Source organism: Miscanthus floridulus, unplaced genomic scaffold, assembly GCF_019320115.1.
Source record: "Miscanthus floridulus cultivar M001 unplaced genomic scaffold, ASM1932011v1 os_2729_2, whole genome shotgun sequence".
Classification (NCBI taxonomy): domain Eukaryota; kingdom Viridiplantae; phylum Streptophyta; class Magnoliopsida; order Poales; family Poaceae; genus Miscanthus; species Miscanthus floridulus.
The window spans coordinates 17899-45369 of NW_027098477.1; the positions used below are offsets into that span (position 1 = coordinate 17899).

The 27471-nt window shown below is 46.0% G+C and overlaps 2 protein-coding genes across 2 annotated transcripts; both read right to left on the reverse strand.

Moving 5' to 3' along the window:
* Positions 1-1293: 1293 nt before the first annotated feature.
* LOC136535372 (purple acid phosphatase 2-like) lies at positions 1294-3295 on the reverse strand. Its single transcript, XM_066527657.1, has 4 exons — positions 3051-3295; positions 2741-2950; positions 2508-2619; positions 1294-2429 (listed from the first exon to the last, which is right to left on the reverse strand). The coding sequence occupies exons 1-4, from the start codon at positions 3240-3242 to the stop codon at positions 1534-1536; spliced, it is 1410 nt and encodes a 469-aa protein (XP_066383754.1). The 5' UTR covers positions 3243-3295; the 3' UTR covers positions 1294-1533.
* Positions 3296-8849: 5554 nt separating this feature from the next.
* On the reverse strand, positions 8850-16542 carry LOC136535371 (probable GABA transporter 2). The gene is made up of 4 exons (XM_066527656.1): positions 16368-16542; positions 16054-16284; positions 15812-15909; positions 8850-9794 (listed from the first exon to the last, which is right to left on the reverse strand). Exons 1-4 carry the CDS (start codon positions 16540-16542, stop codon positions 8850-8852), a joined length of 1449 nt encoding a protein of 482 aa, XP_066383753.1.
* Positions 16543-27471: the final 10929 nt, after the last annotated feature.

Here is a 27471-nt window from a genome sequence, read left to right on the forward strand (position 1 = left end):
AAATGGATGGAGTAATGTCTGTTATCATGTAATGACAGAGGAAGTTGTGATATAGATGCCGGAAGCAAGTGTGGGATTATTTTAGTGCTCAGGAATGGGAGGAAACCTGTTGACTTGTAGAGGAAGAGAGATGGGCTACACAAGGTACAATGCTTATTCATAGGATGCTAATTATGAGTCACATAGAACTATGGATGAAAACGGTACGGATATTTTCCGACCATATTCGAAACTGAATCCGTTTAGAGGGGTTGAGATCTGTCCGTATCCGAGTCCGGATATCCAACATCCGATACCGTATCTGTATCCGAATACTCAAATCGCATATTTATGATGTCGATATCCAATCGTATCATATCCGACATAGTTGACACTATCCGTATTCGAATCCGAATCCGGACAGAAATATGAAAACAAATGTAATATCGGTGATATCCGTCCTTATCCGATCCGTTTTCATCCCTACATAGAACTAATGGAAACATATGACCGTAAAATACCATTCTTTCTATAAATATTTTGTCATTAAGCATTTTTGGCTGGTAACATTTGCATATGAGATATATGTTTTCAATTGCAGAAAAGTTAACCTTGATCAAGGCACTGCATCGGATGGCAGATATTCTTGGTAAACAATCTTGTCCTCACACTCTAAATCAAGCTTATGTTTGATTAGCCTTAAGCTCAATTTCTTGTTGATTAGTGCTTTGTAGCTTGACCACACATGGACGTGTAGATGCAGGTCTCATCGCCAGCGAGAACCCACCGGTCAACGCCGTGTACCCGCAACTACTGTGAGGACGCCAGGGCCCAGGGCCAGTGCCCATGGCCATGCCCAAGTCGACGCCGAGGCCCAGCGACGGCGCACCGCACACGGCCGTGCAGGAGACTGCCGGCTTCGCGACAGGTGTAGGCATGTGGCGTGGCTTGCGGGAGCCGCCGCCGATGGGGACATTGCATGTGCCAGGGGTTTTCTGCTAAAATCATGTCCACGTGGACGACCACATCAACTTCTAACTCTCCTTGTATCTATTTTGGAGCTGGATATGATCACTTAAATACATTAGGGAGTCAAACGTGCGATTCCATAATTTAGAGATCCAGATAAGAACTGTTAAATACTTTAAGGACCCGCCCTGCAATTTATATATAAAAAAATCTGCATAGGAGCTACGTGAGCACCCACTGGTTAGTAGTGAGAGCCTTTTGAACCATGATTTTCTTGTGAATCGCTTTCGTGAACCGTGCAGTGTGTTGGTCGATCGTAGCATTTTTTTTTATCAGAATTCCACCAAACAAGGAGAACACAAAGATGTCGTTTGGAGAGAACACATCAAAGATGAACTGGCTACACAGCTCTTTGAAGTCTTGTTACACTTGAAAGTTTGCGGACACAATTATCATCGAAGGACGACAGCTGAATCGAACCGAGAACGACGCAAGATCTATCTATTGAATAATAGTGCACCTGGAGAACGCCTCTCCCGACTCAGGTCCGGTGATGACGATGGCTGTGATGCATGTGATCATCACTCAGCTGGTGTCGTCATCGGTGGGCATCCAGTACCTGTTGGTGAACCAGACGCCGTCGGCGACGACGTTGGCGCCGTCCTGGTTCCGGTGCCACGCGTAGTAGGCGTGCGTCCGGTTCCTGATCTCCAAGGTGGCGTGCCCGAAGCTGGCTTCCCGGAACGCCGAGTACCCCGGCTGCGGCTGCGTGAAGTTATCAGCGATGCCCTCGATGTTGCCGCCATCGCCCACCGTGACGTAGACGGGCGCGTCCCTGCTCCGGACGGGCGTGCACCGGCCGTTGATGATGTCGTAGGCGATGTTGGACACGCGGTGGCTGCGCTCGTACGCGTGGACGTGGCCGGCGACGACGAGGTCGGCCTTGGCGGCAACGAGCCAGCGCTCGAACTGCACCCGCATCGTCTCGCCCTCCATGTAGTGGTACGCGTTGCTGCTGTACCACGGCGAGTGCACGAGCACGATCAGCCACGGCGTGGCGGCGCGGTCCACGCGCGCCAGCTCGGCGCGCAGCCACTCCCACTGCGGCGTGTACTTGCCGTAGGCGGAGTAGGAGGCGAGCACGACGACGTGCGCGGAGGCGATCCGCACCGAATACCAGAACGGCGTCGCCGCCGGCGCGAAGCGGCGCGGCGTCGGGTAGCGGTGCGCGAAGGGCTTGAACGGCGCGAGCTCGCCCAGCTCCGGGGCCAGGTCCAGCTCGTGGTTGCCCGCCGTCCACACCCACGGCTGGTGCGCCGCGCTGCGCTCCACGAAGCGCGCCCACGTGTCCCACCGGGTGTTGTCGTGCAGCGGGTGGTTGTCGGCGTACGAGAGGTCGCCGACGTACAGAACAGCGTCGCCGCCGTTGGCCTCGTAGTGCGACAGCGTCGTGTTGGAGTCGAACGTCTGGCCCAGGTCGCCTGCGTTGCGTGCATTGTTACTCAGTCATGGATCAGTTGTCAGGCATGAAATGAATTCAGTGTGGTTTCTCTTGTTACCAATGATGCCGAACTTGAAGGGCACATCAGGGCCCGGCATGGGAGGCGTGGTGAAGCAGAAGCTCCGCACCGTGTGGCCGAACCCCATGGCGTAGTAGTAATTGGTGCTATACTGGATCATCATCCATGGCGGGGCGGCCGGCCATTACCATCAGTTAGTTATGTACTCTGCAATTGCAATTGCATACAGGTACATGGAATGGGCAGCTAACTAACATAACTAACTAACTGACCTTGAGGTTTGTGAGGTTGAAGTGGTGGATGAAGCCGGAGGTGTAGTTGAAGTAGTTGTAGCGCGTGTGGGTGCCCTCAACCCAGAGCTCCATCTTCTCCGGGTCCGGCGAGACCTCGCTGTACATGACGGTGCTGCTGCCAAGCTCATTGGCCGTCACCCACGACACGATCATCGACGTGCCCTCCTGGTCGCCCAGCGTGATGTGCACCTGCGGGCGGCGATCAGAGAAAAGAAGATTAATCAAAGATGGGATCTTTAATTATATATGTTGACCTGATCGAGCCGATCGATCGGTGCCTGAGCCTGACCTGCTGCGGGGCATTGTACCCCTCCGGGACGCGGAAGACGTCGGCGTCCAGTGGCATCTCCACCGTCGCCTCCAGCTTCCGCCGGTACTCACTCGTCACGCCGGCATCGGCGACGAGGAGCACGGCGGCGAAGAGCACCAGGACCACCTGCAGGAGGCCCAGGCGGCGGCGAGCCCCCAGCATGTTGCTCATCGCTTCCCGGCCCCAGAATTGGAGATCAATCGGGTCACGCAGTCACTGAGCGGACCGTATAAATAGAACGATCGACTGACTAGTGCAGGTGAGAATGTGAGATGGATCGATCGGGTCTGCTGCGCCTTGCTTTCGGCAGTTGGTTAGATGTTTAATTCCTGGCCGTCAGGGCAGGGCGGCTGGTCAGCACCCTCGCATACCATGCGGCAAGGCTAGACAGATGAAAGGCCATTTCACTGCATTGCGCATGCATGCATCGTCCGGCCCTCAAATCGATTTGGAAAAAATTGTTGTCAGTTGAGTGAGACACTAAACGATCCTTTTCTGCCTCCTGCAAAGCTACAGCTGCATTTTATGTGCTGAGGATTGTGAGGGATCGGAGAAGAGCCGTGCAAAATTTATTCCTAAGTTATTGCTCATTTGCAAAGGAATATTGGAATATTTCTCCAGTTATCTCTATCTCTATATATCTCTTCTCTATCTCTATCTCTATCTCTATCTCTATCTCTGTCTCTTGTCTACTCTCTATCTCTATCTTAATTATCTTCTTCTATCTACAACTAAAAAATATGAATATACATGTTGTTGTTACAGATCACTTGGATCCCTTGCATCAGCAGTTACAATCCTTTCAGACACACTTCTCTCTGACTTTCTCAATGGATGTGCTGGAGCATTTGGACTACTGAAATGTTTTCATCTTAATCAAAATATTCTTAGAATGGCTAGACACTATCATGTATTTTTTTTAGCTCTTTGGAAACTCTCTTCTCCTTTAATAAAACCACGGTTGCCTGACCTCCGCTGGTAGATAAAAAAATACGTCAAGGTTTAGTTTGGTAAAACAAAATTATTTTAGTATACTATCAACCCTTTTTATTTTTCTGAACCTGCTTTTAGGATATATAAATTGTTTTGTATTTTTCATGAGTTATGTCACGTCTGTCTTGCCAGAATCTGCATATCTAGTATAAGGTCTAAATATAGTGGCTGCGTGTTCACATACATGTAGGCCTCAAATATGAAATATCTAATTGTCTATTACCTTTAGTACAAAATAATATGAAATAATCATTAGAGCAACTCCAATACCAATAGAGCTTCTACTTAAACTCACATAGCTAAATATAAGTGTCTAGACAAAAACATCGCTCCAGCAGAACCCCTATTCTGAACCCCATATCTGGACACCTACATTCCTCCCCCAGACCCCATTCTTGTTGGCCCAGCAGGACGGCCCCCATCCGCTCGTTCCTCCCCGCGTCGTACGGCCTCCCCTTCTCGCGTGACCTCCCCTTCTCGCTGCGCGGCCTGCTCCCCTCCGGCGAGGCCGCTACCCTGCTCGCAGCGTGCACCAATCCCCCCCGGCGAGCCCCCATCACCTCCGGCGCGCCCTCCTCCGGCGAGCGCGAGCACACGGGATCCAGCCGCATCCTCGACGCCTCCACCACGGCGCCTGCGGCGGCGGTTTTCCCACCGGCTGCCCGGCGCGCTCCCACCGACGAGTCCCATTGGCTTCCTTCCCCGGCGCGCACGAGCGCTCAGCTCATCCTGGCGCAGCCCGACGCCCGTACCAACGGCGTGGGCTCCCTTCCCGACGTGGGCGACCTCGCCTCCTCCCCGCTCCTCCCGGCATGGCCGGATGCTCGTCCCGGCGCCCCCTCCGATGTGGGGGCGGATGTGGTTTCTATTTAGAGAATTTGAGGGTTTTGAGGCTGCTTTAGTTGGCGAAGTTTTTGGCGAAACGGTACCGTAGCACTTTCGTTGTTATTTGATAATTAGTGTTCAATCATAGTCTAATTAGGCTTAAAAGATTTGTCTCGTGAATTTCGTCTAAACTATCTAATTAGTTTTATTTTTTTATTTATATTTAATGCTTCATGCATGTGTTCAAAGATTCGATGTGACAGGAAATCTTAAAAAATTTTGGGAACTAAATACTACCTTGGTTTAGGGGCTTTTGCTGGAGCAAATAAAAAATAGAGTGCCAATAAAAATAGAGGTGAACATCCAAATAAAAAATGAAGGCTTTGATTTAGAGTCTACTGCTGAGGTATATAATAAGAGGCTGTAAGCTTACAGTCGGCTCGGGCACAAAAACAAAAAAAAAACTCTGGAAGAGAGAAATGTGGGCATGCATTAATATTGAAGACATAACTATTATATAAGTGGGTTGAGAGGTAGGCTATAAGAATTTATACAACCGTATTATTAGCCTTGTTTTTAGTAATTATACTACATATACACATATCTCAAATGTCTAGTTTAAGATGGACCTACCTGCATGCCGCATTAAAATATTCTCTCGCTGCAATAAGTTTTCAAGAGTCGGTTTTAGTTCTGCCACACAAGGTTCCATCGTTGCATCGTGTGTGGTTCGATTCAAGCGGCTCACAATTCAATTTTGATCCACACTGGAGCTGCTCGGTTCCAGTAGCACATGACTCGTTGGGAAGAGTATAGGTTGCCCAGCATTCATGCCCGCAAATTACGATTTTTTTTATTTTTAACATTTTTTAAACTATTCTTAATTCTAACACTGTTTTTTTTTTCAAAAGTAACACTTTTGACCGCGTCATACATGGCGGCGCGTCAGGGGTGCGTACGTGGCAACGTTCCGCCCCGCTGGTCGCTGATGTGGCAGGCCTTGCCGCGTCACCGATCAGGGCGCGACTGTGACGCGCCACCGATCAGGGCGCGGCGGTGACACACCAACGGTCAGGGCGTGGCAAAGCCAAATAGAGGCAGTGGCGTATTGCTTTTACACATGCAGTCGTTTTAATGTAAGTAATTATTTTCACTATCTTTGTTTCTTCATTTGTGTAAGTATGTTACTAATATTTTGTTGGAATCTTGTTGTGTAGGCCCATGAAAGGTGCCTTTTCTTTCAGTGGATCGATGGTGCAGACAAGTTTGACCCTAGGTACCTCCTTTTCGATGATTGGTGTAGAGGAGGGACATCTACGTGATGGGTTCGAGCGGTGGGTTCCACCCCCTAACCCCCCGCCAATGACGGCTAAGAAAAAGCACCTAGCCGCAGTTAGACGACTCGAGAAACCTCGTCTGTGCGAATGTGGAGATCGAGCTATGATAAACCCTAAGAATATGTTGGAGTTTGTGTGTCCGTACAAGCATGAAGTAAGTGGAAAGCATATCTGTTTAAATGTTTATCTCTATATGTGTGCGTGTACTAATGGTGTCGTTCGGCTGGTCTGGAAACCAGCCGGAAATCACTGTGCCAGGCTGAAAAACATTGTTCACGCTCACAGATTCCTCTAGATTCATTCAAATTCCTCCAAGCGAACAGGGCCATTGGTACTAATGTATTCTTGTGTACTAATGTATTCTCTTGTAGCCGGCATAGCTTGTAAAATCTCAGTTGGTACTGGTAATGGCATACCATGAATAGGCACTAGCATGGCATAAACCGGTGTGGGCATAGCATGTCTACCTCCCTGGTCATCATCTGAATCATCTGAATCACTGCTAACTACATCACCGATCATGTCCTCCTTCTCCTGCTCCTCCTCTTTCCGTTCGAACTCGTTCACATCGAAGTCATTGCTTATACAGCCTACTTGACTTGAATGAAACTGCTCCTGCGTCAACTGACCATCCAAATCCATAGTACCCAGTCTTTCCACTATCAAACCTCCTCTTCAGTGTAAAATCACCGCCAAACTTTCCCTTCAAACGAACACAAAGATGGTTCATCAAACCATTCCAATTCTTCATCCATATTCTCAAACATACCATCTTCTCTCCTAACACTTCCTCCGTAAAAAACTCTAACACAACAATCCATCTACAAAAGCATTTCAAGAAACTTTATCAGGTCATCCAAATCGTCGTGCCTACTAAATAAGAAAACTAACTAATATAATATTAATACCTATAACAACAATTCTAACTAACTATACTAAATTCACTAACTAATATTAGTACCTATACTAATAATACTAACTAACTGTATTAACCAACTATACTAACTTCACTAACTATACCTATCTAGCTAACTTTACTAATTTCATTGACTACTTTTGAATCCTAACCCTAGCTAACAACAATTCTATTAAAGCAACAAATGCACAAGAGGATTATCTCGACAAACCACGGCGGGAATGGTCGACCGACGGCAAGAGGATCACCCCATTCCACCTAAGGCGACAAGCTGGCCGCTGGAGGCAATGGCCGGCCAGCGGCGGGCTTCTTCTGCGCCCAAAGTTGGAGGAGGGTTAAGGACAGGGGGTGGCAGGGGAGGAAGAGGATGGGGAGAGAGGGAGGCCGCGCCACAGGAAAGCAGCGACCGCGCCGGCGACGAGGAGGGGCGACGGCGCAGTGGGGACAGGGAGGGACTGAGAGATGGAGACAAGGGAGAGAGGGAGCCAACGGGGCAGGCGCGGCGGTGGGGGCTGGGCGGCGCGGAGGCGGCTGTTGTGTGGTGCGGAGTGAAACAGAGGGAGGAAAGGGACTGGGCCGCGAATCTCTATTTGGCTCTGCCACGCTCTGACGGGTGGCGCGTCACAGCCGCGCCCTGATCGGTGGCGCGGCAAGGCCTGCCACGTCTGCGACCGGCGAGGCGGGACGTTGTCACGTACGCACCCTGCCGCGCCCTGAAAATGTAGGCACGGTCAAAAGTGTTACTTTTGAAGAAAAAAAACAGTGTTAGAATTAAGAATAGTTTAAAAACAGTGTTAAAAATAAAAATAAAACAAATTACCTATCCGAGCACCTCCAGCGTCGTATTCGAACCGTGGCAGACAAAGTTCGATTGACCTTTTTACTGCTCAGCCACCACAGCGTGAACATCGATTTTTGTTCTGACATTGAATAAAGAATCATTTTGAGCTGGTGCTTTTTAGGTGTGAGGTCTGCTGAGATCTCACCCAAATATTTTATGCCGCAGCAGCCGAACCGAGTTCGCTTTTGAATTGACACCCACGGTTCGCATGCTCCAATGTGCATGGTTCAGTTTCATCTGCCCTCGGTTCGCTTCTGCTCCAACACTGGAGCTGCCCTAAAACAAGTGTAAATAAACTATGTATAAATATTATTAGTAACCATTGTATATAGTGACTTTGAAATAGTGAAATTGTGGGCTACGATATGTAAAATTTGACGGTATGTATACGCACAAATTAGGGAGAGAATGCAAAACCAAATATAGTAGTAAACTTAAAAGTATTAAAAGTATCTTAAGGAGCGGTTCATTTAAACAAGCCGGCCAGTCCTAGAAAGGCATTTATATGGATGGTTATTTTTAACAAACCATCCATAAAAATAGATTTTCAAGGTCGGTTTTAATCCCGACACTAGAAAAGACACGTCTTTCAATCGATGACATAGTATTTTTATAGGTTAAAAAATCCTTGCTCAAAAGCGATTTTGATGGATCCTAAATTTCATATCTGCACTTCCTCAAATCAAGATAGTATTAGGCACGGGTCTAACGAACTTTGTCAGTGACGGGAGACAAAGGATAAGATCGATTGAGGGACAGAGTCGATATGTACACTTTCAAAATTTGGAATTTAATTAACAAGATTTCAACAACGACAACCGCAGCTTGCATTGATTACGTTGTTCTTGCTAACACTGATATAATCATCAGTCCACGACGTTGTCACTGAAGAGCTTGAACTTGCCAGCATCGAGCGCGAGCTTCCGCACGGACGCCACGGCGCCGACGACGCCGACGCCGGTGAAGACGACCATGATGGCGACGTTGGCCAGGTACACGGGCGAGCGCCTGGGCGGCGCCAGCGCCGTGTTGTACATGACGACGGGGAGGATGAAGTCGAGCGGTATGAATCCCACGGCGCCCACCACGCCGACGATGTCGCCGAAGAAGGGCAGCGCCGCGGCCACGAGCGCGCACGCCGCGACGTACGCCGTCCGCAGCGCGACCCGGGGCGCCAGGTTTCGCCGCGAGAACCGGCCGTGCGCTACGTCCGCCGAGTTCTTCTCCATGATCTCGTACGCCACCTGCGAGTACACCAGCGCGATGGCGAGGAGCTGGAGGAGGACGAGGACGACGGTGAGGCCCAGCAGCCACGTCGGCGCAAGGGAGGGGCCCTCGTCCGGCATCAGGCTCTGCAGAACGTTGGACTGCACCTGGTTGCCGAACGCCCAGTAGCCGGTGATGGCCGGGAGGTAGAAGGTGAAGAACACCACCGCGTAGCACAGCACCAGGGCCTTGGTCATCTTCCCGGCGGCCGGCGGCGCCAGCGTGGCCTGGATTTCTGGCAGGATGCCGTTGCCGAAGACGGAGGCGAGGATGGAAATGGAGAGGAACGCGTTGAAGGTCTTCTCCGACTTGGACGAGCTCAGCGAGTAGTGCTTCGCTGGAGGGTCGCTCGACGCGCCTGCTCGGATGCAGGCAGCCGAGACGAGGATGGTGTAGGCGAAGCTGAGGATGAGGGAGCCGAGGTTGATGTGCCGCAGCGAGTGGAACGACGGCAGCTGCGAGAGGAAGGCCAGCACCACGGCCACGATGACGATGAAATGGTACAGCTTCAGAGGGCCGTGCGGTGCCAGGTCAGAGTACATTATCTGCATGCGTAAATATATGATGTGCAGAAAGGATACAGTGAGATGTATACTGAGACCATCATCGATTGATACATACTATATGTTGATGTCTGCCTCCCAAAACTGAAACTTGCATATTGACTGGGTTTCGATTTCAGAACATATATTAATACTAAATCGAGCTGTTTTCAGACACAGAACCATTCAAAGTACCAATCCTTCTTGTACATGTAAGCTGACTGAATTTCCCCTTGGATGGAATGGAACCATGGAAGCCAAAAGTCCAATCCTAGCTAGGTCACCATCAGATGTTATGTTACTAAACTGTATCACCCCAAAGCAGGCAGCTCAAAGTCAACTCACGGTAGCTTAGTCCTCGCTAAACCAGAAATATTATATTTTTTGTTTTTAAAAATGCTATCTTTTCTTTATTATTCTCCAAACTATATTAGCATAAACATTAGAGAAACTAGCAAACATGCACGTACGTTGCAAACCAATACCAATACGTTTAGCATCGAAATTCGTACAAACATTGGGCGCGGTTTGCTCTAACTTATACAAGTGCCATTGATCAGGGTTATATTATACGGGGTGCGAGATACTGATGTCGTAAGGGCATGCGGCGACATTCGAAACAATGAGCAAATCTTTTCCCTATCCTTATCCTAGTTCTTTTTGTTGGAGTTGTTCCAAATTCACTCCAGAATATAGGCCAGGCTTCTGACGGAGCGAAGCGGAGGCCCGTCGCCGGAGGCTTGGGCCGGAGCGTAGCGGAGTCTGAAGCCGGCCCATCAGGTCTCGCCCCTGTGCTCGGGGGGTGCGGGGGGCGGAGCCCCCCGCGGTACGGTACGGTATATATACCCTTGCTAGGGTTTCGTGGAGACTTGATTCTCTTGTAAGCCGCCATAGGCGTGTAACCCAAAACTCTTGAGATAGTGAGATTGTTGCTGGCTGGTGCCCGTGGTTTTTCCCCTTCACATCGGAGGGGTTTTCCACGTTAAATCGTGTGTCTCCTCTGTGGCTTGATTCTTTACTTCATATTCATATACGTCGTTCATAACAAGTGGTACCAGAGCTTTGGTTGCTGTTAGGGTTCATGACGACGTCGATGAAGTTCGATCTTCCGCTGCTGAACTACGACACGCGGTTCTCGCTATGGCAAGTCAAGATGCGGGGGATTCTGGCGCAGACTCATGACTATGATGAGGCGCTAGATAGTTTCGGAAAGAGGAAGGCCGAGTGGACTCCAGAAGAGATCCGCAAGGATCAGAAGGCGCTCGCCCTAATTCAGTTGCATCTTCATAATGATATTTTGCAGGAGTGTCTGAAAGAGAAAACTGCTGCAGAACTATGGCTGAAACTGGAATCAATCTGTATGTCCAAGGATCTAACCAGTAAGATGCAGATGAAGATGAAGCTGTTCACCCTGAAGATGAAGGAGGAGGATTCAGTGATGAGCCACATCGCTGAATTCAAGAAGATCGTCGCCGACCTAGTGTCGATGGAGGTGAAGTATGATGATGAGGACTTAGGTCTTTTACTGCTATGTTCTTTGCCAAATTCGTATGCAAATTTTCGTGACACCATACTTTTGAGCCGTGATGAACTAACCCTAAAGGAAGTTTATGAGGCTCTCCAGTCTAGGGAAAAGATGAGAGGCATGGTGCAGAATGACGGGACGTCGTCCTCCAAGGGTGATGCTTTGCATGTGAGAGGCAGAACTGAAAACAGATCCTCTAATGATGGCAATGATGGTAGAAAGAACTACGAAAGGAGAGGCCGTTCAAAGTCCAAGCCGCATGGTAATAAAAAGTTCTGTGTTTATTGCAAGCTGACAAATCATAATGTTGAGGATTGCAGAAAAGTACAGAATAAGGAGAAGAGGAAACAAAAGTCGGCTGGTAAGGTCTCTGTTGCTGCTGCTGCGTCTGATGATGATTCTGGAGATTGTCTGGTAGTATTTGCTGGTTGTGTTGCTGGTCATGATGAATGGATTCTCGATTCCGCATGTTCATTTCATATTTGCACTAACAGAAATTGGTTTAGCTCGTATAAGCCTGTGCAGAAAGGGGATGTTGTGCGGATGGGAGATGATAACCCGTGTGACATTGTGGGGATTGGATCAGTTCAGATCAAGACTGATGATGGCATGACACGCACGCTGAAAAATGTCAGGTATATACCAGGGATGTCCAGAAATCTTATCTCATTAAGCACGCTTGATGCAGAAGGTTACAAATATTCCGGTTCAGATGGCGTTCTGAAGGTATCAAAAGGTTCTCTTGTTTGCTTGAAAGGTGATCTTAATTCTGCAAAGTTATATGTCCTTAGAGGGTGTACTTTACCTGGTTCTGATTCCGCTGTTGCTGCTGTTACTAATGATGAACCTAGTAAAACTAATCTTTGGCATATGCGTTTGGGACATATGAGTCACCATGGTATGGCAGAATTGATGAGGAGAAACCTGCTGGATGGCTGCACTTCGAGTAAAATAAAGTTTTGTGAGCATTGTATTTTCGGGAAGCATAAAAGGGTACATTTCAACACTTCTGTTCACACCACTAAAGGTACTCTTGATTATGTTCATGCTGATTTATGGGGTCCTTCCCGTAAGTCCTCACTTGGTGGTGCTCGTTACATGCTTACAATTATTGATGATTACTCTAGAAGGGTTTGGCCTTATTTTCTGAAACAGAAAGATGATACTTTTGCTGCTTTTAAGGACTGGAAAGTAATGATAGAAAGGCAAACTGAAAGGAAGGTAAAATTGCTTCGTACTGATAATGGTGGAGAATTTTGTTCGCGTGAATTTAATGATTATTGCAGATCGGAAGGCATTGTTAGGCATCACACCATACCCCATACTCCACAACAGAATGGTGTGGCCGAACGCATGAACAGAACCATCATATCTAAGGCCCGTTGCATGCTGTCTAATGCCAGGATGAGCAAACATTTTTGGGCTGAAGCTGCTAATACTGCCTGTTACTTGATAAACAGGTCGCCTTCTATTCCACTAAATAAAAGAACTCCCATTGAGGTATGGTCTGGTACGCCTGCTGATTATTCACAGTTGAAAGTTTTTGGATGCACTGCTTATGCTCATGTTGATAATGGAAAATTAGAGCCTAGAGCTGTTAAGTGTCTTTTCCTTGGTTATAGTTCGGGAGTCAAAGGCTATAAATTGTGGAATCCTGAAACAAGAAAGACTTTTATGAGCAGAAGTGTTGTTTTCAATGAATCTGTGATGTTTACTGACAGTTTGCCCTCAGATCATGTTCCAGAAAAAGAGCTGCAGCGTATGCGCATGCAGGTGGAGCATGTTGATGATGATACAGGTGTGCAGGTGGAGCCTATTGATGAGCATGGTGACCATGATAATGATGTTGCTGAGGATGATGCTCATGATGATGTTCAGCAAACTCCTCCTATTTTGCAGTTAGAGGAGGATTTACCTATTGCTCAACGCAAGTCAAAAAGGACAATTGCACCTCCTAAGCGTCTTATTGAAGAGTGTAATTTGTCTTACTATGCTTTGAGTTGTGCTGAACAGGTGGAGAATGTTCATGAGCCAGCAACCTATAAAGAAGCTATTCGTTGTGGTGATACTGAGAATTGGATTTCTGCTATGCATGAGGAGATGCAGTCTCTTGAGAAGAACAGTACATGGGAGATTGTACCTTTGCCTAAGAATAAGAAGACCATCAGCTACAAATGGATCTTCAAGAGAAAGGAGGGTTTATCTCCAAGCGAGCCTCTAAAGTATAAGGCAAGGTTAGTTGCTAAAGGCTACAGTCAAATTCCGGGTGTTGACTACAATGATGTGTTCTCTCCAGTGGTAAAACACAGTTCAATTCGTACTTTCCTTAGTATTGTTGCTTCACATGATCTTGAGCTTGAGCAGTTAGATGTGAAGACTGCGTTTTTGCATGGAGAGCTTGAGGAGGACATATACATGGACCAACCAGAAGGGTTCATAGTGCCCGGCAAGGAAAAATATGTGTGCAAGTTGAAGAGATCCTTGTATGGTTTGAAATAGTCCCCTCGTCAGTGGAACAAGAGGTTTGATTCATTTATGTTAGCACACAGTTTTAAAAGATCTAAGTATGATAGCTGTGTTTACATCAAGCATGTTAATGGATCACCTATATATTTGCTGTTATATGTTGATGATATGCTGATTGCTGCCAAGAGTAAGATTGAAATCACTAAGTTAAAGAAGCTATTGAGTAGTGGTTTTGATATGAAAGATCTTGGTAGTGCTAAGAAAATTCTTGGTATGAAAATTAGTAGAGACAGAAAATCTGGTTTGCTATTTCTTAGTCAACAAAATTATATCAAGAAAGTTCTTCAGCGTTTCAACATGCAAAATGCTAAGGCTGTTAGTACCCCTATTGCACCTCACTTTAAGTTGTCAGCTGCTCAGTGTCCTAGTACAGATGCAGAGATTGAATACATGTCAAGGGTTCCTTATTCTAGTGCTGTGGGGTCTTTGATGTATGCCATGGTTTGCTCTCGTCCAGATTTATCATATGCTATGAGTCTTGTTAGTAGATATATGTCTAATCCTGGCAAAGAACATTGGAGGGCAGTTCAGTGGATTTTTAGGTACCTCAGAGGTACAGCAGATTCCTGTTTAAAGTTTGGAAGAACTGATAAGGGTCTTATTGGCTATGTGGATTCTGATTATGCTGCTGATCTGGACAGGCGAAGATCACTTACAGGTTATGTGTTTACTGTTGGCAGTTGTGCTGTGAGTTGGAGGGCTACTTTACAGTCAGTTGTTGCTTTGTCTACTACTGAAGCAGAATATATGGCTATTTGTGAAGCGTGCAAAGAATTAATTTGGCTGAAAGGTTTGTACGCTGAGCTTTGTGGAGTTGAATCTTGCATAAGTTTGCACTGTGACAGTCAAAGTGCAATTTACCTCACTAAAGATCAGATGTTCCATGAGAGAACTAAGCACATAGATATCAAGTATCATTTTGTGCGTGATGTGATTGAAGAAGGTAAGCTAAAGGTATGCAAGATTAGTACTCATGATAATCCTGCTGATATGATGACAAAGCCTGTTCCTGTTGCTAAGTTTGAGCTGTGCTCAAGCTTAGTTGGTTTAATTGGATAGTCCAAGAGACTATTGTTGGCACCAGTGGTTTTCTATCTTTGTTATGTTCAGGATAAAGGGTTGATTTATGATACAAGATGAATTTGTCTCAAGTTGGAGTTGTTCCAAATTCACTCCAGAATATAGGCCAGGCTTCTGACGGAGCGAAGCGGAGGCCCGTCGCCGGAGGCTTGGGCCGGAGCCCCCTGTGCTCGGGGGGTGCGGGGGGCGGAGCCCCCCGCGGTACGGTACGGTATATATACCCTTGCTAGGGTTTCGTGGAGACTTGATTCTCTTGTAAGCCGCCATAGGCGTGTAACCCAAAACTCTTGAGATAGTGAGATTGTTGCTGGCTGGTGCCCGTGGTTTTTCCCCTTCACATCGGAGGGGTTTTCCACGTTAAATCGTGTGTCTCCTCTGTGGCTTGATTCTTTACTTCATATTCATATACGTCGTTCATAACAGTTCTTATCCTATTCACATGAGTTTACATTCATCACGGAGCTCATATGTAAAATTTCATTATGTTCTGATTGTTGAAGAGGCCGCGAGGGACTGGCTAGACAATGTCATGAAAAATAATGTTGGCTCAATAAAAACCAGCTGTCAGGAAAAACAAAAGGAGAAAAAAAAGTGAACACGCACCAAAACTTAGGGATATTATAGAAATAAATATAAAAAAGCGTGTTAAAAGAAATGCTTCGCTCTTATCATAGAAAATATAGATATTTGGCTGTGTATATCCTTTATGAATATATAGAGCCCAGATTAATGAAAATCTATTATCTAAAAAGAAAATATAGATATTTATTATAGAATTATAAATTATAGATTATAGATTAGATGACGAACGGTAACAAATTAAAAACTTGGTGCAAACTCAAAGGAAGAAGGAAACATGGATGGACTGATGAAAAACAAAAGGCGTTACCTTGAGGCAGTCAGCGGCAAGCAAGATGCTCCCTGTGGTGACGCCGGCGTTGATGGCGGTCTGCACGCTCACCACCACGTAGAACACCCATCCCGATCCTTAGTTGAAGAAACAGATCGATTAACCAACCAATCAAATTATCAATCACACCACCGGCCGTCATGAACAACCATCTTATTAATTAGCTTGCTTGGTCAACTGATGGCCGCCCGTATCTGCGGAGGCAGAGCGTGCGTGCGTACCGAGGACGTCGGCGGCGAGCTCGCGGAAGCGGATGTGGCGGCGGCCGGCGGCCTCGCAGTGGTCGAGCACCCTGGACACGAGGTAGTAGGCGTAGAAGGTGACGGCGAAGACGGCGGTGAGCGCGGCGAGGCCGAGCCCCCAGCCCATGCCCCGGAGCGCGTACGGCAGCGTGAGCACCGTCGGCCCCACGATGGCCGTGGTCAGGTGGAACCCGGCGTGCCACCACGTCCCTGCGAAATCGGCGGCGGCGACGTGAGTGAGATGGATGGATCGAGGATGCGCAGGCAGGCATGGCAAGCGGCGCGCACCGTACCTTTGGACTCGAGCACGAAGGTGGCGCCGGCGTCGGGAGCGGGCGTTGACTTGGCGGCCCGGTGCTGGGCGCCGGTGCCGGCGCCCGCGCCCACGGCCTCGACGTCGAATACCGCGGTGGCCGCGTGCCCCGTCGCGGGCGACAGCAGGAACGGCGTGCCCCCGGTGCTCGCCATGGCTTTGCCTATGCTTAGCTGCACCGCCGTGCTTGCAGGATCGACCGACTGACTCACCTGTGGTCACTGCGTGATTTCCAGAGGCAGTGCGGCACCACATGATAGATAAAATTAAATTAGTTGTGGCTTGAGATGGGGCTTGCAGTTGGTGTCAGTTACGGATTACAGTTCCATTACAGCTAGCTAGGAGCCTGGCCTAGGAGAGGAGGGAGGCCGTCCGGGCGGGCGAGGCGTTGACCTCCAGAGGCAGTGAAACCTGTGGTCACTGCGTGATTTCCAGAGGCTTCCAGTGCCTAGTGCAAGCCTGAGAAGTCGCCAAGCAAAAGTTTTGACTCGAGATTGCATGGTTTTGTCAGCCCAGACCTGCCTCAGGATTTGCACAACCTGAGTAGGGATGTTTGTGGGAAGTGAAGCATCCGCCTCTTCCATTGCTAGCAGACGGTCTCCGATGATGATGATGAGCCTAAGATGGAGGCACATGAGTGTGTTGAGCATAACCACAATTTAATGATTGTGGAAGATTGCTCCACCTCATGGTCAAGTGATGATGATAATGATCATATCACAAGATTACTTGACAAGATTGATGATGATGCCACAAGTGATGCCAATGATGATGCTAGTCCATGCACACTTGATGGTAATAATGATGGATCATGCTCGGGCTATGAGAGTGATGTTTCTTCAAGCTCTCCAACTACATCACATTACTTCATGTCACAAGGTGACACTAAGGTATCTAATGCAAATGTGATTGATCTTGATTCATATGAGGAGCTTCTAGATAGATATGGTTGCATGATCAAAGCTTTAGAAAAAGAGATGGCTAAAACCGAGAAATTAAAAAATGAAAACTCTTTTCTAAAGCACACATGTGAACAACAAAAGCATCTACTTTATGTTACTACTTGTTCACATCAGGAGCTAAAATTGGCTCATGAGGAACTTAGTGTTGCTCATGATAACTTGATACAAGACCATGCTTTTCTCAATAAGGAGATTTCTAATGGAAAAAATAAACTAGTGAGAGCTCATCACATGGGTCAATTGATCAATCACATATTATTGCTAACCCTTGTGATATAGGAAAGAAGCATGTATCCACCTCTTATGATGATTTATTAGATATACCATGCTCTTCACAAATAGATGCTTGTTCTACTTCTATGTCTTATGAGACTAACATTTTGAAGGAGAACATTGAGCTCAAAAGTGAAGTGAAGAAATTGAGCAATAAGTTAGAGAGGTGCTACAACTCAAAAGTCACCTTTGAGCACATATTGAAGACTCAAAGAAACTATGGTGACAAGTGTGGCCTTGGCTTCAAGAAGAAGATGACAAAGGGCGAAAGAAAGAGAGAAAGGAAGATGAAGAAGCTACAACAAAGAAAGCTCTCTCATACCATGTGCTACCGGTGTCATGAAGCAGGACACCTTGCAAATGGTTGCCCTAACATTGAGAAGCTCAAGAAGATGAGAGGCTCAAGCATGTCAAGTGCTTCAAGTGCCGCACTTGGGGTCATCTTACCTTAATGTGCCCAACCAAGCAATTGGTGAAGCAACAAGTGAAGCCTCAACCAAAGCCACAAGTTGAGCAAGAGAAGACACCCCAAGTTCAAATCAAGATCAACCATAAAGATGGTGGTGATTTGATGATAAAGAAGAAGAAAATAAGAAGGGGTGGAAAGGCAAGGCATCCAATGCAAACTCAAGATGCCAAGATGATGAGCAAGAATGAAGATGAGAAGAAAGATTATGCTCACATCAAGTGCTTCAAGTGTGGAAGTGTGGGACACTTTGCCTCTAAGTGTCCTACCAAGCTTGAGAAGAAGGCTTAAGCAATCCATGAGAGGCAAGGCAATGAGAAGCACCACATGAGCAAAGAAGAGAAGGCTCAAGCAAAGAGAAAGTGCTACTCATGCCAGGAAAGAGGACACATGGCACATTCATGTCCCCTAGGTGACATTTCTAAGCCTATTTCAATTGTTGATAATAATGTGCTTAGAAAGGATGGTAATGGTACCTCTATGGTTGCTATTGCAAAACATCCCGCTACTCATACTAAGGCATCGCCTAAGCATGTTGCTCCTAACTTGAGAGGACCCAAAATTATTTGGGTACCATCAAAAAGTGGATGATTGTTTGTAGGTACCATCGGCATTGGAGACTTGATTCAATTGATCTCACATTGTTCATCATATGTTGAATCAAGTTATGAAGCTTAGTGCACATCCGAACCTAATGCCAAGAGAAAATTGAGTGAAGTCCAAGCGCTATCAACATACAAGTGCTATAATTCAAGTTGTTGGTGATTCATTGAATATATTTGATGACTTACAAATAATTGAGTTGAAGATTGCTAGTTGGATGATCATGAGCTAACCAAGGTATATCTCTTGTTGATCATTTCATTTGGGTGCATATGAGTTGATTGAATTGGATAAATATGCAATGTTGCTTGCTATGAGATAATTGGATGGATAATTGATTAGTAATCAAGTTTAGATTGACTTGTGTTGGATAAATTCATAAGATGACATTTAGTAAGTGGATTGAATGGATATATGTCTTATGGAAGTATTCAAATAAGTTTGATTCACATTTGATGAAGTATAGCTAAATTATTGAAATCTATCCTATATTGCAAAATCTGAGCTAGCTGTGAACTTAGCCATGTTTGAGAAATCAAAACTTATTGGATTGGCATAAAAATTGGTGTACATGCTCTAGACTTATGGTATAAGATGCTGTAAAATTTTCATAAGAATTGGATAAGAAATGCTTCAGTTTTGGAGTGGATCTTGTCAACTATAGTGCAGCAGTTTTTAGCATGTAGCAGTGGTGGAAGAATTGATATATGGCAGCAATCTAGAAGTCAAATAAAGCTCAAATTTTTACAGCTGCTAGATAACTTAGTAAAGAACATCTTCACCAAATTTCGTGGTATTTGGATTTGTACTTTGGGAGATATGCTTATTTCTTTGAATGGTACAAAATCTGTCAGAAAAGTGACAAATGTTGGATTAATCTAGAGTCACTTTGATTAAAAGGTCCTCAAGTTGGAAACATATTTATAAGTGTCTGAGGTACCTAAGTTTGGTTTTGAGATGATCTAAAAGTATGACAAGCAAAGAGTACAAGGCTATTTGATTGTGAAGTGTACTTTGCACACCTTTGGTACTCAAGATGAAGATCAAGATCAAACTCAAGTTGAAGATGAAATTTAAGTTCTAGATATGATTTGAGATCATTTGGTAGAAAGAAAAGGACTTAAACAAGAAGAAAGAAAAGGACTTAAAGAAGGAATCAAGGTTACTCATCAAGTTAAGTCCATCACTTGGATCAATCAATCAAGTCATTTCAAGTGAGTATCAAGAATGATTCTTGGAGAAAGGTCACTTCTCCCTAGTGTAGGGGCTTGCCGCCTATGTGTAGGTAAACCAAGTGTGGTACTTGGAAGGCTAACATGGAAGTGGTGATCCGAGGAACATTTGAGATGCTTAGTTGAAGCAATCAAAAGGGTTGATCAAGAAAAGCAAGCAACACCCAAAAGAGAGCTAGTCATGATATTTCAAGTGGTATTCTCAAATTGATGCTCTCATGCAAGCAAAGATCAAAAGATAAAGCAAGCCAACCACAACAAGAAAGTGCACTTGATCATAAGTGGTATTCATTTCATATGGGTGAAGAATGGAATTCAACATGGTATCTATTAGTCTTCACCAAGCTTATAATTGGACTTCACATTGCTATTAGAGTAATGAATTAGAATCTGTGTGACTATCCTCTACTCCAACATAGCAAAGGTATCATTGTAATGTGCATGATCATTTCATCCCTTACTAGTATGCGGTTAGTGCATATAGTACATGCTTCATAGGATCATGCATAACAAATGAAATGCTTAAATTCATAGCCTACCACTATTGTTTGAATGATTACTTGATCTAGTGGTTAGTATATGAATTTATTCATGAGCTAGTGAACCCAAGTACTTGACTTAATTTGGATTGCTAACAAGTGACAAGTACAACATTGGCAAGATAACCCTTGCAAGAGGTGTGAAGAAGCTTGTCATTGGTTCAAACTGGACTTAGAAGCTTAGGCAAAACAATTAGTTCAAGTCAATCATAGAAGCTCATGATAGTGATAAGAGTACAAGCACAAGACAACAATGCAAATGGATATCTAGTTTGTTTGTTTCAAATGGTATCTAGACTCAAGTATTTTATCAAGAATCTACAAATGATGTCTAGATCAACTCACAATTGATATCCTATAAGTGGTACTCATGAAGATAGCAAATGTTTAAGAAATGGTTTTTATTGAAAAATCCAACAAGTGGTTCCATACTATAAGATTCTTTCAAGTGAGATCACATCTACACATAATATCAATCATGCAAGAAAATGGTTCCACAAGTGATCCTCAACTTTAAGTGGTCATCAAATGAAGAATGCATCCCTCACCTACAAGAGCTCAAGTGTATCAAATGGATGACCCATGCTATCACATAGGGGGAGGTGTCACACAAATTGGTATCAAGATCAAAGATCCTATGTGTGGTATCTCAAGAAGCCTTATACAAGATACAAGTGGTATGAGTTACAAGTGGTGTCATTCCAACAATCAAGTGATGTCCATAAAAAATGCAAGATTCAAGCCTCAACCATCTACCCCAAACGTCTACCTTTGCATCAATGAGAAGCTCACCTTTTATGGAAATTGATGACAAAGGGGGAGAGATTGTACAAAGATATGAAAGCTTTAAGATTGAGATTGTACAAGGGGGAGAGATAAGATATAAAAGCTCAAAGAAGTAGAGGTTGGACATGGACTTGGACAAAGAGGGGAGTAACATCGAAGAAAAGAGATGGATCAAAATTCTTGGACAAGAGAAGCACACAAGTAGGGGGAGCAAGCTCATGAACTTTGATTGATTGCATTTGATATGTGTATATTCATGTGCTTGCTTGCATTGCATAAGCTTTCAAAATTCAATATGCATGCTTGTGTGGTGTATGCTAGTTGTAGAACTTGAATGATGATTTGATAACTAGCATGCATAGGATGATAGCTAGACACTTGGTATGCTTTTCAAGTAATGCTAGTACCTTGCTTTTAATGTTGATCTCACAAGGTATCTAGTGCTTTTATTGCCAAGTGATATCTAGCTAACTATGGTGCTAAGGATGAACTTTAAGGTGCAACTCCAATTGGTATCACACTTCAAAGGTTTACTCTATACACCTTAGCATCATCTGGTAGTAATTACTCTCCCACAATTTTAATCTATGCATATGTGCAAGCTTCAAATCAAACACTCTAGCATATATGTAGGGGGAGCTAATACTACCATCTCGGGTTTGTGGTACTTGTCTAAAATCATTTTCACATGGTAAAATTGCTTGGGCAAGCAACATGAATCCAAAAGAGCTTAATTTCCATATCTTTGTAGAGTTATCATCAATTACCAAAAAGGGGGAGATTGAAAGGTCCTTGTGTGGTTTTGGTAATTGAGTGACAACCTAGGTAGACTAATTGTGTTTATGTGAGATACACAGGTGATTAGTCCATAGGTATATATGTGTGAGCAACATATGCCATGAAGGTGAAAATGGCTTGGAGATGTTGCAAAGCTCACACATGTGATGATGAAGGAGCTCATTGCACATGAGACATGACATTGAGTCATGTGATCAAGGTGGAGAAGATCAAGACAAGACTTGGCTTGATGGACCAATTGCAATCGTGAAGGGCAAGTCAGAGGCTTTGGAGCGATGGACCGTGTGGCGGTGAAGCTTGAGCAAGACTTGGCGCTGTTAGACGAAGGCAACGGTTAAAAGCAAGTGAAGTCAAGATCGATGAACCAATATGATCACATGATGATATGAAGTGGATCATATCATTGTTGATCATGTTGGTGCATGTGTTGCATCGACATTGGAGGAGATGGAATGGAATGCACAAGGCAAAGGTATAACCTAGGGCATTTCATTTCACCGGCCATAGGTGTGTAGAGAAGTTGATGACCGGGTTTAGGATAGATGGTCGTACTATCAAGAGGGGCAAACTTGTTTGCATATCGGTCATCTAGTGCCACTCGAGTGATCTAAGTTTGCATCATCGCTAGGATCGAGTGGCGTGGCAAGTTGAGTGGCTAATCCTTTGGGAAATGATTGTGAAAATGCTAACACACATACACATGGTGGTGTTGGCACATTTATAAAGGAGATGAAGTTAGAGTTGATGTGGATCAACTCAGCGATGGAACGGAGGTGAGAAGGGTTTGAAACTCTACCAGCGGAGTGTCCGCCCGTAGAGTGCGGACAGTCCGACGGTGCCACCAGCGCACTAGATAGAAAAGATAGGGTCTCATAGAGTGCACTGGACGCTGGTCACGTGGTGACCGAACACTGGGTTCCAGCGTCTGGTCAGTGATGGCAGACAGCGTGCAGGCGTCGGTCATCGACCGAACGCTGACTGTGTGTGTCTGGTCAGGGTGACTTGTGATGACATAGGCAGAGTAGAGAAGCTAGAAGTGACCGGACGCTGGTGCTGTGTCCGATCGTGACCGACCGAACGCGTCCGGTCAAGTCCGGTACCTTACTGGAAATGACCGAACGCTGGGGTTGCTGTGTCCGGTCAGTTCAAGCTAGAGCGTCCGGTCATCAGATGACCGTTGAGATCAGGCGAATAGCATTTGAAGAAGGGGACACGTGGTGTGCATCGCACGACCGGACGCTGAGGTCCAACGTCTAGTCGATCGGACCAGAGCGTCCAGTCGTCCCAACACTTGCCTAGTGAAGGGGTAACGGCTCTATTTGTTCGTGGGGTTATAAATAGAAGCCATGGTCAGCCTTGGGCCGGTAGCTGAGCACACTAGAGCCTTGGTGGCTTGTGTAGTAGTGCTTGGGAGCCCTCCATCTCACATATACTTGATAGTGATCATTCGATTGTGTGAGAGAGCGATTCTAGTGCGATTGCATTGTGAGGTTGCATCGAGTGGCACTAGGTGATCGAGTTGCAAGCCGGTGGTGCTTGTTACTCTTGGAGGTTGCCACCTCCTAGATAGCTTGGTGGTGGTCTCCGTCGAAGCCCGCAAGAAGCTTGTGCGGTGCTCCAGAGAAGAGCTTTGTGAGGGGCATTGTGCTTGCCCCGTAGGAGCCATGAAGAGCAACTCTAGTTGAGCGTGTCATTGAGCTACCCTCACTTTCGAGGTAGGTTCTTGCGGTGCCCGACGTGCGGGCTTGGTGGGTGATGCCAATTAGCCGCCGAACCACCAAGTGAGCGGTCGACACAACGGGGACATAGCGTGTTGGCAAGCACGTGAACCTCAGGAGAAAAATCACCATGTCAACCTTGTTCTTCCCATTGGTTTGCATCCTCGTTACACAAGCTTATAATTACTTTCATATACATTGTGCTTGTGTAGTTGCTCTTGTAATTAGTTAGCTTGTGTAGCTTACTAGTTACCTTCTTGCTTGTGTAGCATAGAAGTAGCTCCCTTGCGTGGCTAATTTGGTTTGTGTAACCTTGTTAGTCACTTTGCTCAGTTTGTGTAGCTAAGCATTTGCGCTCTCTAATTTAGCATTGGTTTCCTTGTTATTGAGCATTGCTAGTGAGCATTAGGTGGCTTTGTAATTTTACTTACTAGCATGTGTAGGAGCTCCCTTGTTGCTTAAAATACTAGTGACATAGGTTTGTGTGACCTTGCTCCTAGAATTGGTTAGGTGAGCTCTAGCTAGCCCGGCACCTTTGTTGCTTAATTAGTATCTTTGGAAGGTGCTAGAGAACATAGATAGAGGGGTGTAGTCTTGGCTAGACCGATAGTCTTTATTCTGCACTTATTTCGGTTAGCCGACGCAATTAATTTTAGAAAGGACTATTCACCCCCCCCCTCTAGTCCGCCATCTCGACCCTTCAGGGGTTGAGGTTTCTGTCACATCCTCTTGTGATTTGTGTTCTAAAAAGGTTCAATCTCAAGTTTCATCAATTGAATCCTTCGACTTTTGTGAAGCTGAGTATTTATGTATGGGGTTGTAAGTCTGAAGGGGTTGAGCTAGATCTTGAGGGTTTCATTCGTCTCCACCGGGTTCCTCCTCAACCTTGAAAGATGAATGTTGATGGAAGGACCGTTCTTGGATAGTTTGGGGTTTATACTTTTGTTTGTCGTCATGGTGTGGAGGTTCCAATTTAGGCATAGAAGAACAAGTGGGGCTCACCCTAGACTGAGAACTAGTTTTATATGAGATTGGAGGGAGAGCCTAACCTTTGTGGGAAGCTGTTGAGGCTTGATAACGTGACTTCAAATGTTATTATGACTGACGGTTGCATCGATGCCATGGACACGCTTAAGGTTCTGTCACGTCACCAGTGTGCGCGAGACTTAGTTGAGGAGTTTGTTTGTGTGAAGGTGTTGTCTCTAAGGGCTAGCCAGCCATGGTTTGATGTCAAGGATGATGAGAGGTACCAGGCTCATGGACTGAAGGGGCTTGGGATTGATGTAAAGCAAGCTTGGTCGAGGGTGCTTCAGAGGAGCGGCTCTTCGGTGGTTAGGGTTAAAGCTATTTACAAGAAAGTTGTCGAGGCCACAGAGGAGCTCATTAGCGCTCTTGGGAACATGGAGAATAAGGCAATAATTGCTGCTCTAGCTGATCACCACTGCGTCAATCGAGCCTTTGATTTGCTTGGGTTGACTTATCCGGATTGGCCGCAGGTGGAATCGACGGAGGCTGAGGGTGGCAAGAAGAGGAAAATGTTAGAAATGAGTGGTAAGACTACGGGTTTGTCGAAGCGAGGGGGTCACGATCAGGGGGTGCTCTATTACACCAAAGGTTACAAGGGTTGCGACAGTGAAGGTGACCGCCTCTTCGGTTGGCTTTCCAGTTGTTGCTTCACAGTCTGAGTCAGTGGTTGTCCCCACTGGCGCTACCAACCGTGGTTGGGGGCCTCGTCCTACATGGAGGATGCTGACCCTCACTGACATGCCTATGCTGCAAGTGATTTCTGACAAGGAAGATGAGGATGAAGATGAGACGAAGGAAGCGAGCGAGGGTTCTGATGATGACAAGGGAGATGACTCTAGTTCTTCTAGTGGGGATAGTGACTTTGACGGTGTCAATGATGATGATGGAGATGATGAGGAGGATGTGAGGATTGAAGATTATGAGAATCCCCATCATTCTGGTTCTATAGAGCTTGGGTTGCCGGGTGGAGGTGAAAGGTCCTTGTTTGGTTTTGGTAATTGAGTGACAACCTTAAGGTGGACTAATATGTGTTTGAGTGAGATACATAGGTGATTAGTCCACAAGTACATCATGTGTGAGCAACCTATGCCATGGAGGTGAAATGGCTTGGATATGTTGCAAGGCTCATGCATGTGATGAAGGAGTTCATTATTTCATATGAGACATGATATGGAGTCATGTGACTAAGGTGGAGAAGATCAAGACAAGACTTGGCTTGATGGACCGGTTGCAAGCGTGAAGGCCAAGTTGAAGGCTTTGGAGCGATGGACCACGTGACGATGAAGCTTGAACAAGACTTTGCGCCGATGGACGAAGGCAACGGTGAAAAGCAAGTGAGGTCAAGATCGATGAACCAACAAGGTCACATGATGATATAAAGTGGATCATATCATTTGTTGATGAAGGTTGGTGCATGTGTTGCATCAACATTGGAGAAGATGGAATGGAATGCGCAAGGCAAAGGTATAACCTATAGGGCATTTCATTTCACCGGTCATAGGTGTGTAAAGAAGTTTATGACTGAGTTTATGATAGATGGTCGTACTATCAAGAGGAGCAAACTTGTTTGCATATCGATCATCTAGTGCCACTCGAGTGATCTAACTTTGCATCATTGCTAGGATTGAGTGGCGTGGTGATTTGAGTGACTAATCCATTTGAAAATGATTGTAAAAATGCTAACACACTTGCACATGATATTGTTCACTTGGTGGTGTTGGCACATTTGCAAAGGAGAAGTTGTTGGAGTTGATTTGGATCAACATGGTGAAGTTGGAGAAGAAAAGAGCAAGTTTGGGTTGTCCGAGGGTTGGAAAACGCAACCAAACTTATACCCGACATGCAGCCCTTCCTGGGGGGTGGCACCACCCTTTCTGGTGTGCACCGAATAGCCTAGGGCGGTGGCACCACCACCCCTTGCACGGTTAGCCCTTCCTGTTAGGCTAGATGCTCGCTTACTTACTTGCTACTGCTTCTACTATGCATTATATCTATGATGTGATGCTTGGTGGAGGGTTGGTTGTGAGTGGTTATGGTGCATGGTGTCGATAATGTGGTAACAACTAGGGAGATCTTGGCATGTGTCTTGGGTGTGTGGTGAGGGTTGTGCCGATTTGGTAGGATCTTACGATGAGTCATTGGATGAGTCTTGCTGGGGGTGTGACCTAGGCATCCCCTATGAGAGGTACCTGTGGCGGGTGTATGTGAGATGAGGACATCCTGGGGTGGAGTGTCTTTGTGGGGTGAAGCTCTGGATGGAGGTGCCATCAAGGCATGGGGTGTTGGTTATCCCCTTTGAGAAGATATCCTATCTGGTCCTCCCTAAGGACTAGTATGTCAAGAGAACCAGATCATACAACCCTACGTGCACGCCACTCATTCTTGAATGGGCGGGAGATGGATGCTGACTAGCTAGGACGGTGCCACTACTACTAGGTTGGAAGTGGATAGTGTAGGGAGGTATGGGCATGCGTCCCACACCCTCTTAAGACAGCGTAGTGACCTCTAGGGCTCGGTACTATGTCTCACAGTCTCAGTGTTTTGGTGGACTCCGAGGTGGCCTAGGGTTGAGTGGTAGGGTGGCATCGCACTGGTTGGAAGGTAGCCTGGTATCAGCCTAGGCGGGGCACCTCGATGATGGTGATCTTATGGTTCTAGGTGTACATGCTCTGCTGTGTTGA

Excerpts from the sequence above, each read along its gene's own strand:
- LOC136535372 (XM_066527657.1), bottom strand. The coding sequence starts at position 3,242 with ATGAGCAACATGCTGGGGGCTCGCCGCCGCCTGGGCCTCCTGCAGGTG. Across the intron at positions 2,951-3,050 it reads GGTACAATGCCCCGCAGCAG|GTGCACATCACGCTGGGCGA; the intron begins GTCAGGCTCAGG and ends CGCCGCCCGCAG. Across the intron at positions 2,430-2,507 it reads CTTCAAGTTCGGCATCATTG|GCGACCTGGGCCAGACGTTC; the intron begins GTAACAAGAGAA and ends CACGCAACGCAG.
- LOC136535371 (XM_066527656.1), bottom strand. The coding sequence starts at position 16,542 with ATGGCGAGCACCGGGGGCACGCCGTTCCTGCTGTCGCCCGCGACGGGG. Across the intron at positions 15,910-16,053 it reads GCTCGCCGCCGACGTCCTCG|GATCGGGATGGGTGTTCTAC; the intron begins GTACGCACGCAC and ends TCTTCAACTAAG. Across the intron at positions 9,795-15,811 it reads TTGCCGCTGACTGCCTCAAG|ATAATGTACTCTGACCTGGC; the intron begins GTAACGCCTTTT and ends TTACGCATGCAG.